This window comes from Oryx dammah, unplaced genomic scaffold (assembly GCF_014754425.2).
Source record: "Oryx dammah isolate SB20612 unplaced genomic scaffold, SCBI_Odam_1.1 HiC_scaffold_26, whole genome shotgun sequence".
Lineage (NCBI taxonomy): Eukaryota > Metazoa > Chordata > Mammalia > Artiodactyla > Bovidae > Oryx > Oryx dammah.
The window spans coordinates 14478306-14491586 of record NW_024070210.1 but is presented as its reverse complement, the minus strand read 5'-3'; the positions used below and the strand labels follow the sequence as shown (position 1 = coordinate 14491586).

Sequence of the window (13281 nt, the reverse complement as noted above, 5' to 3'; positions counted from 1 at the left end):
CTCCTGACCCCGACCTCCCACATTACCTTCCATCTACCACCCTGCAGCTTCATCTGGACACAAGCCAATGCCAAAGAAAAGACCAGTCCCAGAGAGTCAGAGAGGCACACAGAACAGGTTTATTTCTCGTGTGTTTATACAACCACGGCACGCAGCAAAAGATAAAAGTGGAGACAGTTCAGAGCGTGGGAAGGGGGACTCTCCTGCTGTTGTCTATCAACCCTGCTAAGTACAGGCACACGTGCGTGCATGCTGTCGCTTCAGTTGTCTCCGATTCTTTGAGATCCTATGGACCATAACCCGCCAGGCTCCTCGTCCATGGGGATTCTCCAGGCAAGAATACTGGAGTGGGTGGCCATGCTCTCCTCCAGGGGATCTTCCCGACCCAGGGATCGAACCTGCATCTCTTACGTCTCCTGCACTGGCAGGCAGGCTCTTTACTACTAGCAGCACCTGGGAAGCCCAGGTACAGGCACACAGCAGGTATTAAATATGGGAGCCCTGGACCTGCTGTCGTTGTGGGCAGAGGCAGAAAGGGGTGGGGGGTGGGCAGGGGATAAACCTCAGGCTCTGTAGGAGTCAGGGCTGGGGAACAGACTTGGATCTCTCGGGAAGGAACCCCCCAGCTTCCTGGCCCTTCCCCAGCCCACCCATCCTGGCTGGATAGCTGCTTCCTACAGAGATACAGGGGAGTTCCCATCTGACACGAGAAAATAAAAACTACTCTGTCAGGGGGCCATCTGAGAGGTTGCCCCTCCCCGAGACCCGGAGGGGCCCTGTCACAGAGCCAGCTGGTCTCCCGGCCACCTGCTCCGGCTGCCTGGGATTCCGCCACGAAGGCTGAAGCTGCCCCACTCCTCTCCTTGTGCAAAGCAAGCACACCACTGGGAGAGAAACGCGCTGAGGGCAGGCGAGCTGGGAAGGTGCTCGAAGCTCAGCCAGCCCACTGCCCGCCTCAGCCCAGGCTCACCCAGGCAGGGAGGAGGATGGGAGCGCCCACCCCTCAAAGCCCCGAGCCTCCCCCCACCCTTCCTGGGCCCCATGCCACCTCTGCCACCAAAATGCTGCTCCTCCTCCTGGAGGAGGGGGTGGGGAGGCCAGAGGGGAAGGCTGGGCCGGCAGAGAGGAAGCTAGGGGAAACTGGAGGAAATCGGGAAGGAAAAGCCACCCCACCTGCGGTTGGGGATGAGCGGGACTGAGGCCCAGCCCTGCTCCATCACCTCCCTGGCAGGGCCAAGGGGACAAGGACCACGAGGCAGGGAGGCCTAGGGGAGCCTGGGCTACGATGGACACAGACCAACAGACAGACACAGACAGGCGGGGGCGGGGGGGGTACCAGGTGGAAACCGCTGGGCAGCGCCATCTCTTACTCGCCACCCCAGCCCCGACTCATGGCCTGCACCACGGCCCCGTAGAGCTGGCTCCAGGCAGCCCGCGTGGCGGGTGTGAAGGCAGGGCCCAGGCACTTCTCCAGCATGTAGAGCAGGGATTCACCCACCGTCTGCAGAGGCAAGGGGGCCACCTGTCATTCCCAGGTGCAGGGAGGCATGCCCCCCTTACACAGGTGAGAAAACTGAGGCTGGGGGCTGGTAAGGACTCCTAGGCTTTTTGGCTCTCCTGCATGGGGTCCATGCTTCCTGAGCAGGATTCTGCCCCCCAATCCTTGGGTGCCACTTAAAGGTGAGGTTTTAAAGTGAACGAAGCATTTCACTCCACTCCCAGCCTCACGACTACCCCATAAGTCGGGGGTGAGGGGTTGCCTGCCACCTCCAGCTCACACCAAGCAAAGTCATTGTCCCTCCTCCTCTGCCAGACAGCAATCACGAGGTTAAGAGCACAGGCTCTGCCATCCTGAGTTCACTTTCTGACTCTAGTGCTTGTGAGCTGTGTGACCTTGAGCAAGTTAGGTAACCTCTCTGAGCCTCAGTTGCTTCATCAGCGAAACTTTCAACTCATCAGATTGTTGGAATGGTTAAGAGATCACCTACTGAAAGCTCTCAGCACAGCATCTATACCTAGTAAGTCTTCAGCAATAATAATGGCTCTCGTTTTTTAATTATTATAAAATACGGTGTATTTATTCCACAAATATTTCCTGAATACACACTAAAGACCAGACACTGTACTAGGGCTGGGGATGGAGAGAATGACAAGACAAACTCAGTCCATTCCTCAAGGTGATTACATCTGACAAGGTGATTGGACCGTGCAGTGGGCCATCAGGTGAGTGGTCCTGTGAGGGGGCCATCAACGATTCAGGCCCTTGACGTGGGGCTCATCCATGTGACTGGCTTTGGCCAGTGGGGCATTAGTGAGTGATAAAAGCAGAGGCTGGCTTGTCCTCTTAGAATACTCCCTCCTGGAGCTCAGCAGCTACTCTGGAATGAAGCTCAGCTCCACTACCGAATGATTAGGGGCCACAGGGAGAGAGATCCCAAAGGATGACAGGCCATCTTGGACATTCCAGCCCCAGCTGAGCTCCCAACTGAACACAGTGCACGTGTGACTCCAGCCACAGCACGTGGGATGGAAGAACCACTCAACTGAGCCCAGGGAAATCAGAAGTCATTGTTTTAAGCCAGTTTGGTTCTGGGATAGTTTTATGCATGCTGATATAAAACTGAGCAGCAATCCCAAAGGCTCCTTCACTTTTTTTTTTTTTTTTTTGGTGCTGAAACCCGGGAACGAAGCTCCTTCACCTTCTATGGGTTCCAAGAGAAACCATACCAGAGAAGAAAAATTGGAGGCTCAGAGAGGTCAAGACAGTGCCAGGGTCACACAGCAAGTACCTAACAATGCAGTCACCTGAAGGTTTAGGAGAGGGAGAGATGAACAGGTGGATAGGAGGGGCCTGGGAGAGAGTGGTGGCCTCAGGCCAGGAGCTTTGGAAAGAGAAAGGGCCCGTTTACCCACCGAGAAGGAGCTGAGCTTCACACCCACTGCCCGGTGCTTCCGGCCCAGGCCAGCCAGGTACTCCTCCAGGGAGGACAAGTCCTCCACGTTGGTCACTGCAGCATCGATCACCAGCATCACCTGCCAAGGTCAAGGTCACAGTGAAATGGAGATCAGAGCAACTCCCTGCCGCTGCTCACAACCAGTCCAGAACCTGGATGTCCCAACCAGAAGGAAGGGAAGATCCTTGTTTATCCGGGATCAGAGACAAAAGGCAGCCCGTGTCTGCCTACTGCAGGCACTCACATTATGGTAGCCAGATTACTAACGTTAGGCCATGAAGGAAGCTGCCTTCTGCTGAGAGGCTCAAAGCCCTAGACACATCTGTTGGACAGTGTTATCCTCCTGGGATGGCCTCCTGAGGCCCTGCAAGAGCCACCAGCCTCTAAGGAAACCCCAGCTTGGTTTTACAGGGGGATGGTCCCTGATGGATCAGCACCAACACCACCTACAGGAGCCAAGGGATGAGGCCGAGGGCAAAGGGCAGAGCTGGGAGCAGCTGGCCGACCGGGTGCCCCAACTCTGCCCAGTTCAGCACAGAAGGAAAGTGGCAGATGCCTCCGACAGGAGGGAGCAGAAGGGGCACAGCCCGGGGCTGGGGCAGGAGGCCGAAGGAATTCTTCCACTCCGGGTTCTCCCTCTCAGTTTCTCCCCCAGGAAGCCCCTCCACCTCTCCTCACCTTCCTGATGTGGTCCAGGAACTCGGGGGAAGACAAACAGTCCTCTGGGCTGGAGAACTGGCGGCAGTTGTACTGGAAGAGGGGCAGCAGGTCTGGCTCCAGGTCAAACAGCCTGCGTGGGGAGGCCCGGTGTCAGCCCTGGGGGGGTCGCCCCTCCAGGCTCCAAGGGCCCTGGCTGCCCTGCAGCAGGGGAAGGTGCGCAGAGCCTGGGCTGTAAATTCCAGCTCACCCTCAGCCTGGCATGCACTGCTTGGCCAGCTTTGCCGCTGGCCCCTGTTACCTCTTCCGCATCGTGGAAAACACGTGCTCCCCAGGCCTCATAGGGAAGCCCCTCCCATAAGCCGTGGAGGGGTGTGGGCTGGGACAGGCAGGGGTCCTCAAACAGGAAGCCCGGAGTCTGTGGTGTGGACTCCCCCTCCTGCCGTCTGTCTCCTTCTCCTCCCCTCCCTCCCATTTTTGGATTAGAACCGCCCAGTCCCATCCTGGCCAAAGGCGCTTGGCCCAGCAACAATAATAATTAGTATTCAGAAGCCCTAACACTTTCTGAGCATTGAGTACCTTGCACATGGTTTACTCAGGTATCCCCTCACAATCCTAAACAGTGGGTGTAACTGTTACCCAGTTTTATAGAGGAGGAAACAGAAGCCCTGGGAGGTTGAGTCATGTGTCTCAGATCCCACAGCTTGGGAGCAGCATGGCCAGAGGGCGCCTGAGAAAGGACTGGGTTTGGGGAAAGCTGAGAGGCCCAAGTATAAGCTCTCATCCTTATCTGGGAGGCCCGAGACTGGAAATTTAGTCCCTTTTTGTTTTCGAGGGGGAGGCTTTACAAAAACCTCTTCAGAAGTTCTGGGCTGGCTTAAAGGAGCCAAGCCTCCTGAAAAACCATGATGAGGAGGCATGTCTTCTTGGTGAGGGCAGAGGGGCTACCTAGACACCCTCAAGCTGAGCTTGAAGGCAGCCTCCCCTCCCCTCTGGGGTCTGCACACTCTCTCGCCTCTCTCTCTCTGGTGGTGAAAATTGGGCATCTGTCCTCCCTTTCCTGGAGGATCTCAGGTCCTAGCCTGTCATTTCCTCTGAAAGCTTTATCCTGAAGTTGATTACTGGAAGCGCACACTTCCAAGGCCCAGACCCCGTGCCCTGCGGGCCAGGCGCCCAGTACAGACTTCCCAGGCAGGCCCTTGGGACACCCCGGTATCTCTCCGTAGGGGCAGCGGTGGGCACCCCTGCAGTCATCACCCAAGGAAAGAACACTCGGGAGGCATACGGCTGGGGAGGGGGCGCAGCACGGGGCCCGGAGTATAGGGAGATGGGCGGCGGGAGAGGACCCTGGCCGGCGCCCAGAGAGCCCCGCTGGGAGCGGGGTGTGTGCACTCGCCAAGACGTGCCGCGGCCGCCGCGGGAAGAGCCGCAGGGGCTGCGCCACTGGTCGCCGCGCCCCGCTCCTCCGGCGCCAGCTCGGCCGCCTTCGACTCATTCCTGGAGAGGCACCCCTCTCCCCGCACCCCCGGGGACGCTCTGGCCGCCCTCACCTGGCGAACAGGACGGTGCCATGCTCCAGCGGGCTGCGGCTCACCGCCCGCCAGCTCTGCCGGATCAGCTCGGGCTCCGGGCGCTCCATGCTCGCCCCCTGGGACGCGGGGCACAGGGCTGGGACCCTCGGGGCGCGGGCACCGTCACCGCACGTGCCGCGCCATCTCCGCGGCGACGCGGCCACTCGGCGCCTTCTACGGCCCCCACGCCTCGGCCGGGGCGCCGCGGGGGTGGGGAGAGCGCGGATGGTCCAGCCACCGCTCCTTCCCCGCCCAGGTGGAGGCGCCCCCGCCGGCCAGGCGCTTCCAGGGAACCCTCGCTCCTGGCCGCTGTGCCTTGCGCCCCGCCCCGCGCCGCCCTCCTGGGGCTTTTTAAAGCCGCCGCGGCCCCCGCCCACCTCCGTCCGGGTAGACGCGCATCTCCGGGAGACCGACTCTGGCCGCGGACTTGGCGGCTTGGGAAAGGACAGGGCTTCAAAGCTTCACGGAAATCGCCGAGCCTCTGGGGAACTCGGTTTCTCATTCGGTGACAATTTTACCACTTACTAGTTAGGGCAAGGAGAAGGAAATGGCAACCCACTCCAGTATTCTTGCCTAGAGAATCCCAGGGACGGGGGAGCCTGGTGGGCTGCCGTCTATGCGGTCGCACAGAGTTGGACACAACTGGAGCGACTTAGCAGCAGCCGCAGCAGCAGTTAGAGCAGGGAGCTGGAGCTACTCGCCTATCCGCTACCCCACGCAAACGCTGCCTGGAGGCATCCGACCCCTGGCACCAGGTCTCCTTCCTGCTGCCCCGAGGTGGGGATGGAAGAAGGCCAGGGTGCCTGCCTGTGTGACAAGGCGGAGCCGGGGGAGGGCCATGAAGGGTAGGGCAGGGTCTGCCCTAGCTCTGGTTACTGACTGAAGCACCCCGGCACACTCAGGGGTCACCAGGGTGCTCAGCTTTAGGGACAGGACCAAGACCACTGCCGTGTCCAGCCAGGCCTGCGTTTTCTTGAGGCTCCATCCTTAGAAATCTGTCAGCTCCGGTTCTAAACCCAGCTGTGCTTGGCCAGGGGTGGGGTCTCAGGTGCAGCAATGGTGAGCACTCCACTGCCTGGACAATTGAGGGGGTGCCGGGAGCTAGCGTGAGGAACTCCGCCTGTGGCAAAGGTCATGAGGAAGGAGGCTTCGGCATACGCAAAGGCAGATCGAGCCTCAGGAAACCCCCTGTTCCCGAGCATCTACCCCCAAAACCAGAGTCTGCCTACTTTACTGTTCTATGCTCTCACCTACACCTCTGACTTTACGAGGGGCTCTCCCCCATCACCATTTCTCTGGGAGAAGGAGTTAACTTGCAGCTCCAGTTAATAAAAATTCCCGGGAGTGGCAAGAGTGTTTCAACTTACAAACTCCTCTGAAGGTTCTCTAGCCTGCCTGAGCAGGTTCCGCCGGCCATATGTGATTGTTTACAGCCTCCCAACCGTGAGAGGCACCAGATGCTTTAAAACTTTCTAAATACAGACTCTTTTGAGAAGTTAGAAAATTATTAGTATAGTATAGTGGGTTGATTAGAAATTATATTGGTGAATGGGTTTTTCATTTGTTGAGCCAATATTTGCTGCTAAACCTCCATATTCCCTGCCCTTATAATGAATATAGCTAGCATATAGGAGAAATAAGTATTAACCTTTAAGATTAATCATGTTAAACCTTAGGCTAAGTAAATTCCTTTTTTGATTGTAACCCACTACACCCTCACCCTATAGGAATGCAACTTTATTTGGAGGGTGGTGCTTGGTTTAAGAAAAAATCACCCCTGGAAAAAAATAAGTTTTCTGGTTGACTGACCGTTATCAGAAAGGGCCATAAAATGTCAGCAGGCCTCATGGCCAGAAGATGATGTAAAACCCATAAGACCTTTGTAAACATTTATATGAAGCACCTGATTTTGACAAGGGTCAGGTCTGCTGACCCCCGCGTGACTCTGTATGCATCCCTATGTATAACAAAAAGTATATAAGCGAACCTGAAAAATAAAGAAATCGGATCAGTTTCTGGAAAGACTGATTCCCCTGTGTCGTTCTTTCTTTCCCCTTCTGGCTGAATTCCCATCTGGAGCGTGGGTACTTGATTGGTATTCCACGAAAACCAAGTTATTCAGCCTCCTTTTCTCCACTAATATTTCTTACTACACTATCCTTTTCTAATCTCTCTTTATATCTGTAATTAAATAAGTTTTTTCCTAGGACGCCGATTCCGTCTCCCCTTCGAACTACCCTGGATCCACCGGGGCTGGACCCCGGCAAGGGGATTCAGCGAGAACCTTCTACTATTCAGCGATTTTTTAATAGACTTTCATACACATTTAAATAGAAGCACTATTTCTTTCTTTAATTTGACATTCAGGAAACAGAATCTCCTGAATTTTCCATTCAGGGTGTAAGGTTGGTCACCTATCAGTTAGACCTGAACCTTTCTCTTTCAAGCCTGAAAGTGCCATGGGCCCCAGCCCAGTCCTAGTGGCCCGTGTTTTAAAGAACAAGATCCTCACTTATCTTGCATTGTGTTGTCTCCAAGCCTATCTCCTGTCAGTCTGCCCGGCTCTCTTTCCTAGTTTCCTCAGCGGTGTGGTAAGGGGGGTGGAGTGGGGTCTCCAGGAGCCTCTCAGTCCACCTCCTTTGGTCCGTGGGTACAAGGTGGGTGTACCCTTCAGTCATGAACTGGCTGAGGCTCCATGCCAAACCCTCTGCTAGGCATGAAGTATGGAATCCTTGCCTTCTAGAACTTCTACTGGCCCTGAATCAGGCCTGAGGGCCTCAGCAGCACTCTTCTTGCTCCCAGGCAAGCTCGGCAAAACCATCTCACTTCTCTCCCTCTTCCAGGGATGTGGAGCTTTGGAGCACACCTTATTTCTCTCTTCCCCATCCCTCCTCACATCTTGGGGATCTCTGGGCTGGAACAGGGGAGCAAAGCTGCAAGGCAGCTGGCGTGTGTCCTAAGGTGTCCAGGAGACCCCCGAGGGAGAGCACAAAGGGCCTGGGGGCTGAAGGGAGAAAGCTGGGGTGCTCGGGGATTAGACTCCTGGGTCGGCGTCCCATTGCCCTGCAGCCAGCTTGGCAGGTCATGGGGAGGGCCACGTATGTCTCTGGGGACCTTTATCTTTCAGTGCCCAGATGCCCAGGGCTCCATGCAGGTCTGCTGGCTCATCTAAGGCTTCCCACTCCAGCCAGTGTGCACTTCCTGGCAACAGTCTACTCTCAGGACGCTGCTTGCCTCTTCTTTCCTTTGGGCAGAGTCTGAAGTCTGACAGGTTAGTGAGCTGATGGCCTTAGCTAGTAAGCAGTGCAGTCAGCACTCGCTCTGCCTTTTCAGAGCCAGGAGGAGAGAGCTAAGTGCTCTCCAATCTCTGCTCCCCTGAGCGAAAAGGCCCAGGAAACTGGCTGAGCCTTGCTGTCTGGCTGGTGTATTCCAATCAGGAGACACAGGGGTGGACTCCACACTTGAGAGGCTGGGGGAACGTCACAGAAGGCCCCCTCCCAGCATCTGCCCACAGACTTGGGCAGGAGGTTCTAATTGAGGAGAGGCCAGTGTCCTAGGGCCAGTGTTGTCACGGAGGCTGCTTTATCACCAACGATAAAGAGCTAACACGTTCTGAGCATCCATATCCAGATACTGTGCAAGGGACTCTGCGTCATTACCTTTCTTCATTCTCATAGTAACTCTGTCAAGTAGATCCTGTTTATTTTGCCCTTACTGTTGAGGAAATGGAGGCAACGAGGTTAATAACTGGCTCATAAGTGGTGGGGCAAGTATTTGACCTCAAGGCTGACCCTGCCCCCTCCTCCAGACCTCTGTGCTCCACTGCCTCCCTCACTTTAATGGACTGTGACCAAGAGCTGCATCCATAGTTCCGACCAAGGCAAGGTCACTGGGTCTGGGTCAAAAGGGTGCTGGACTGGCTCTTAGATGGCTTGGGAGAGCCAACTGGGTTCGTCTTTCCAGTTTCTCAGTGACATCCATCAAGTTAGTGGCCTGCAAGAGGCCATGGTGGGGCCCCTGCACCATGAGACCAGACAGATGCTGAGATCAGGGCTTTTTCCTTCTAGAAGACCACTGGTCTGGCTGCACCAGCAAACACCAGGCCCTGGACGAGCTGTCGACACTTTAGGCGGCAGGTGCAAAGAAGCATGAGAATCTGAGGCTATCCTTTCTCCCCAGCGGATCCAGGCTGTCCTGGGCAGGTGCTTCTAGTCCTAGCACCAGGCTGGAGAAGCAGAAAAAGCCCAACTCAGTGCCGAGGCCCTGCTGCTGCTGGGTGCTCAGTCGTGTCTGCCACTTTTCAACCCACCAGGCTCCTCTGTCTGTGGGATTTTTCTAGGCAAGGATACTAGAGTGGGTTGGCCATTCCCTTCTCATGGGGTATCTCCCCGACCCAGGGATTGAACCCAGGTCTCTCCCATCTGCTGCACTGGCAGAAGGACTCTTTACCACTAGCGCCACCTGGGAAACCCAGCCCTGGCTCTACTGTTGACTGATTGTGGCACCTCGGGTAAGGAATCGAATCCCTCCTGGGTGGAATGGGGACAAAAACGCTGGTGACTTCACTGGGCCTTTATGAGGACTCGGGTGTCACAGACCTGTCAGGAGGTGGTAAGCCGAGCTGTGCCAGGAAGGGTTTGGTCCTTTCCTAGCCTGCTTGTCCTTGGCAGTTCTATCCCCTTGAGGGGCTGCATGAGGGGGGTGTGGTCAGGGAGCCCCGAAGACCCCTGGTTTTACAGTACACCGGAATCCTCTCCTCCCTCAGCTACGGTCCAAAACACGTCAGCTCTTACCTCCTTCGGACCTTAACGTGACCCCTGATCAGAAAACACCTGCCAAGACAGGGGCCTCTGGGGAGCAGAATGGACATTGGTGCTACAGTGCTGGGCCGCTCAGCTGTCTCAAAGTAGACGCTCTCTCTCTCTCCTTATACTTGTGTGACAAGATTACAAGAGGGAAGAATAAGGTCCAGCTTCCTGCTTATTTGGGAATACATTTAAATAAATACAAGTAACGACCAACATTACTCAAGTAACCTTATCTGTGAGAGGGCCTCAGTGTCCCCTGCTATAGCCAGGTTCACCTGCCCAGCCCAGGGCCTCGGCTGGAGTTAGAATGGCTCAGACTCCAGACACAACGGAGCGGCTCTTGAACTCCAAACATTCTTTTCATTCTGGGAGCCAGAGGGCAAGTCAGATTCAATTAAGTACAACAAGAACAACATGGCATTCAAAATAAGAGCTATTTATTACAAAAGTAAATGGCCTCTGATTATCCATGGAAAAGTTGTTTTTTTCTTTTTAATATAAAATGTGGTTTAAGAAGTTGGCTGGAGGTTGAGCTGGCAAATGTCTCCTTCCTCCACCAGCATGTCTGCGGGACATGTCACATTCTCCTGGGGGCTGGAGCCCATGTGCAGAGCATGGCTCCGAAAGCCCCTCTCCCCAGCATCTTCCAACAACACAACTTGGGTCCTTGGAACTGTGTCGGCCCATGCAGCCACACAAGTGTGCGCCAGCCTGGGCAAAGGACGGGGTGGGGTGGGCAGACAGCTCTTCTCCCATCTCCAGAGAGCAGTGGAAGAGACCAAGGAAGCTCTTGTCCCTGGGGTGGCCAGATTAGGAGGGCGGCCGGGCAGGAGGCCACCTGAGCGTTCGTCCTCCTTGCCCTCACCAGAGTGGCTGCCCCTCTGGCTCCTTCAGGGCACCTCCCTTCCAACAAGTTCCTATTAGGAAGTAAGGCACCGAGAGAAACAGCCACCACCTCCTGGTTGTCAGTGTAGGGCCACTGTTTTTTGAAACAGTCAAGCCCAGGGTCTCCCGCATTCCACCTCCAGGAGAGCCCACCCAGAGGGCTGCCCCCACTCCCAGCTCAGAAGAAAGCAACCTGGTCTGGGGGAGAGAAGAGAGGGGTTGGGAAGCATGGGAGAGCAGAGGTTCTCCATCCCTGCTCTCCCTCCCTTCCAGAAATGCAATTAAGCAAGCAGCCCAGACTCAGCACCAGCAGCAGCGCTTCCTGCTGGGGGAAGTCAAAAGGGCTGCAGCCCTGGGAAAGGGAGGTCACAGGGGCTCCAGATCTAATTAACAAACCTGCCTTGCTTTGGATGTGACTGCATTTCCTCTATTAACATTAATGATGGTCGGTCTGAACGTCCGAGCACGGCACGGCCAGAAGCTTCCCTCCCCACCACCCAGTGGGGAGCACAGCCTGTCCTTGGGACCAATTTCCAGTCTCCGTGGCAACCGCCGAGCAAAGAGCTTGAAAGAGCTCTGACCTTGGCAGAGCTGGTGGGGGCTACAGAGGAGGGAAGATGGAAAGTAGCAGAGGTTCATCATTAAACCTTGAAGCATTACAGTCCTCTGAGACAAAAAAAAAAAAAAATACTTTGTCATGCACCAGGAGGATGGAAGCGGGCTGAGGGATTGGCCTTGGGTTAGTTCAGTTCTGGCCCAAGGGTTTTCTTTCTCTTTTTCATCTAGGGAGGAAGTAAAAGGAACAGCTCCGAGCTGCTTGCTTGGGCTTCAAGGTGGTAAAGAGAAGTTCTGATGCATGCCTAGGTGCTCTGGGGCCTTGGGGAAAAGGAGATTGGTGAAACAGTGACCCAGAGGAAGGGGAGTGAAACAGTGAAAGGAGGGCTTCAGCATGGGGGACCAGAGAAGGAAGCATGGGGAAAGCTTGGTGAGTGACAGGAACACTAGCCCAGAAAGGCCAGGGCAACCCGGCCCCTGACACCCCACCAGGAGCCAGGCAACCCCACACATTCACCTGGGTGCTAGGAGAGGGGCTGGCGGGAGCATGTGGGTCCCAACCTCACAGCTAGGCTGGATGCAGAAGGAAGGGGATGGGCAGCCACTAGTTGCCCCCGGCTCCCAGGCCCCAAGGACACAGCACCAGGGACGGGGTGCTGTGCCCCTCACCAACCACACGTCCAGTGTTCCCACACAGTGAGCCGAGGGCTGAGGAGGGCCAGCGGGGCTGCCTCGCGCTGGGGCCCAGGCCCCTGAGCACACACTGCAGGCAAGAGGTGGGCCCTCCAGCTTGGGGTGTTCGGCTTAAGGATCTGCTTGTTTGTGGGAAGGAGGGCAGCACAGCCTTGACGATCCTGGCGGCTCCACCCGAGGTGATTACCCAATGAGGGGTCAGTGCAGTCAGCCTTCCTGGAGCTGAGAATTTCTGATGAATCTTACAACCCAATCCAGTGAGAAAAAAACACCAGAAAATACTACTGTAGCCCTGGACGATTTCTTAGAGTTTATGATGCTCCACTGTCCACAGTCACGGTCTACACTGCACAGGCACACAGACGCACGCACGCTCACACTCACCCCCACACTCTCCCACACTCATCCTTCCTCACGCCGCTCACGGGGGACGGGCCTGAGAGGGAAGTCGTCTGTGGCTGAGCAGACCCGGTGGAGGAGTCTCTGTGAGGAGCAGGGCCGCGGTGCTCCCCAGTGGGTTGTGCTCACGGGGTGGGGTGCCGGCAGGCAGCGGAAGTCCACAGGCTCCTCGGGCTGCTTCCTCCATGGCTGGGAGGGTCCGGGGACTGGCTCCACAGCTGGCCGTCTCCACGAAGGTCCTGGTCTCAGGCTGGAGACCTTGCAGTGGCCTCAAAAGTCCCATGATTCCAGCCACCTGAGCCCGGCCATCGGACTTCGGGGGTCCTGGGCCAGGGGACCTACCATCCCGTAAGCCAGAGGGTGGAAGAGGTAGAAGCTGTGGGGGAGAACCGGTGGGATAGGGGGCAGTTGGCACCCTAGGGCCTCAGCGGAGGCAGGGAGCCCTGAGACCCCTGACCCTCAGCTCCTCAGACCTTCTCTACCTATGGGACCCACCCCGACGTGTCAGCACGCCTGTGTGACTTCACCACCTGGGGACACCATACTCTGGGACCTTGAAAGAGACCGACGTAATGACAGTAAGGGAAAAGGGCTCTTCTCAAGAGGCCCAGGAGACAGAGCAGGCCAGGGTCTGGTCATGGGCTGTGTGGCCCAGACTCCCTGTTAAAATGTGGACGTGCTCTCAGGTCACAGGTCCCCTATTCCTAGTTCAGGACTTTATGTTGCCCCTGGCCCCTCAAGGCCAGTGATGCTTAACCA

The 13281-nt window shown here is 56.3% G+C and overlaps 2 protein-coding genes across 3 annotated transcripts in view; both read right to left on the bottom strand.

Annotated features, from left to right (window-relative positions):
• Window positions 1-96: 96 nt before the first annotated feature.
• Window positions 97-5511, bottom strand: NGB (neuroglobin). Its single transcript, XM_040226038.1, has 4 exons — window positions 5162-5511; window positions 3633-3744; window positions 2914-3033; window positions 97-1501 (listed from the first exon to the last, which is right to left on the bottom strand). The coding sequence occupies exons 1-4, from the start codon at window positions 5248-5250 to the stop codon at window positions 1367-1369; spliced, it is 456 nt and encodes a 151-aa protein (XP_040081972.1). The 5' UTR covers window positions 5251-5511; the 3' UTR covers window positions 97-1366.
• Window positions 5512-10410: 4899 nt separating this feature from the next.
• POMT2 (protein O-mannosyltransferase 2) overlaps window positions 10411-13281 on the bottom strand; it is a 43436-nt gene continuing 40565 nt past the window's right edge. For both annotated transcript variants that reach the window (XM_040226007.1, XM_040226008.1), the window contains exon 21: window positions 10411-12898. In XM_040226007.1, the coding sequence (XP_040081941.1) occupies window positions 12793-12898 (106 nt within the window). In that variant the 3' untranslated portion in view covers window positions 10411-12792. The remainder of the gene's footprint in view (window positions 12899-13281) is intronic.

Coding starts and splice junctions, on each gene's coding strand:
- NGB (XM_040226038.1), bottom strand. CDS start 5,250: ATGGAGCGCCCGGAGCCCGAGCTGATCCGGCAGAGCTGGCGGGCGGTG. Junction 3,745..5,161: donor GGCACCGTCCTGTTCGCCAG/GTGAGGGCGGCC, acceptor CTCCCCACGCAG/GCTGTTTGACCTGGAGCCAG. Junction 1,502..2,913: donor TGAAGCTCAGCTCCTTCTCG/GTGGGTAAACGG, acceptor TTGCCTCTGCAG/ACGGTGGGTGAATCCCTGCT.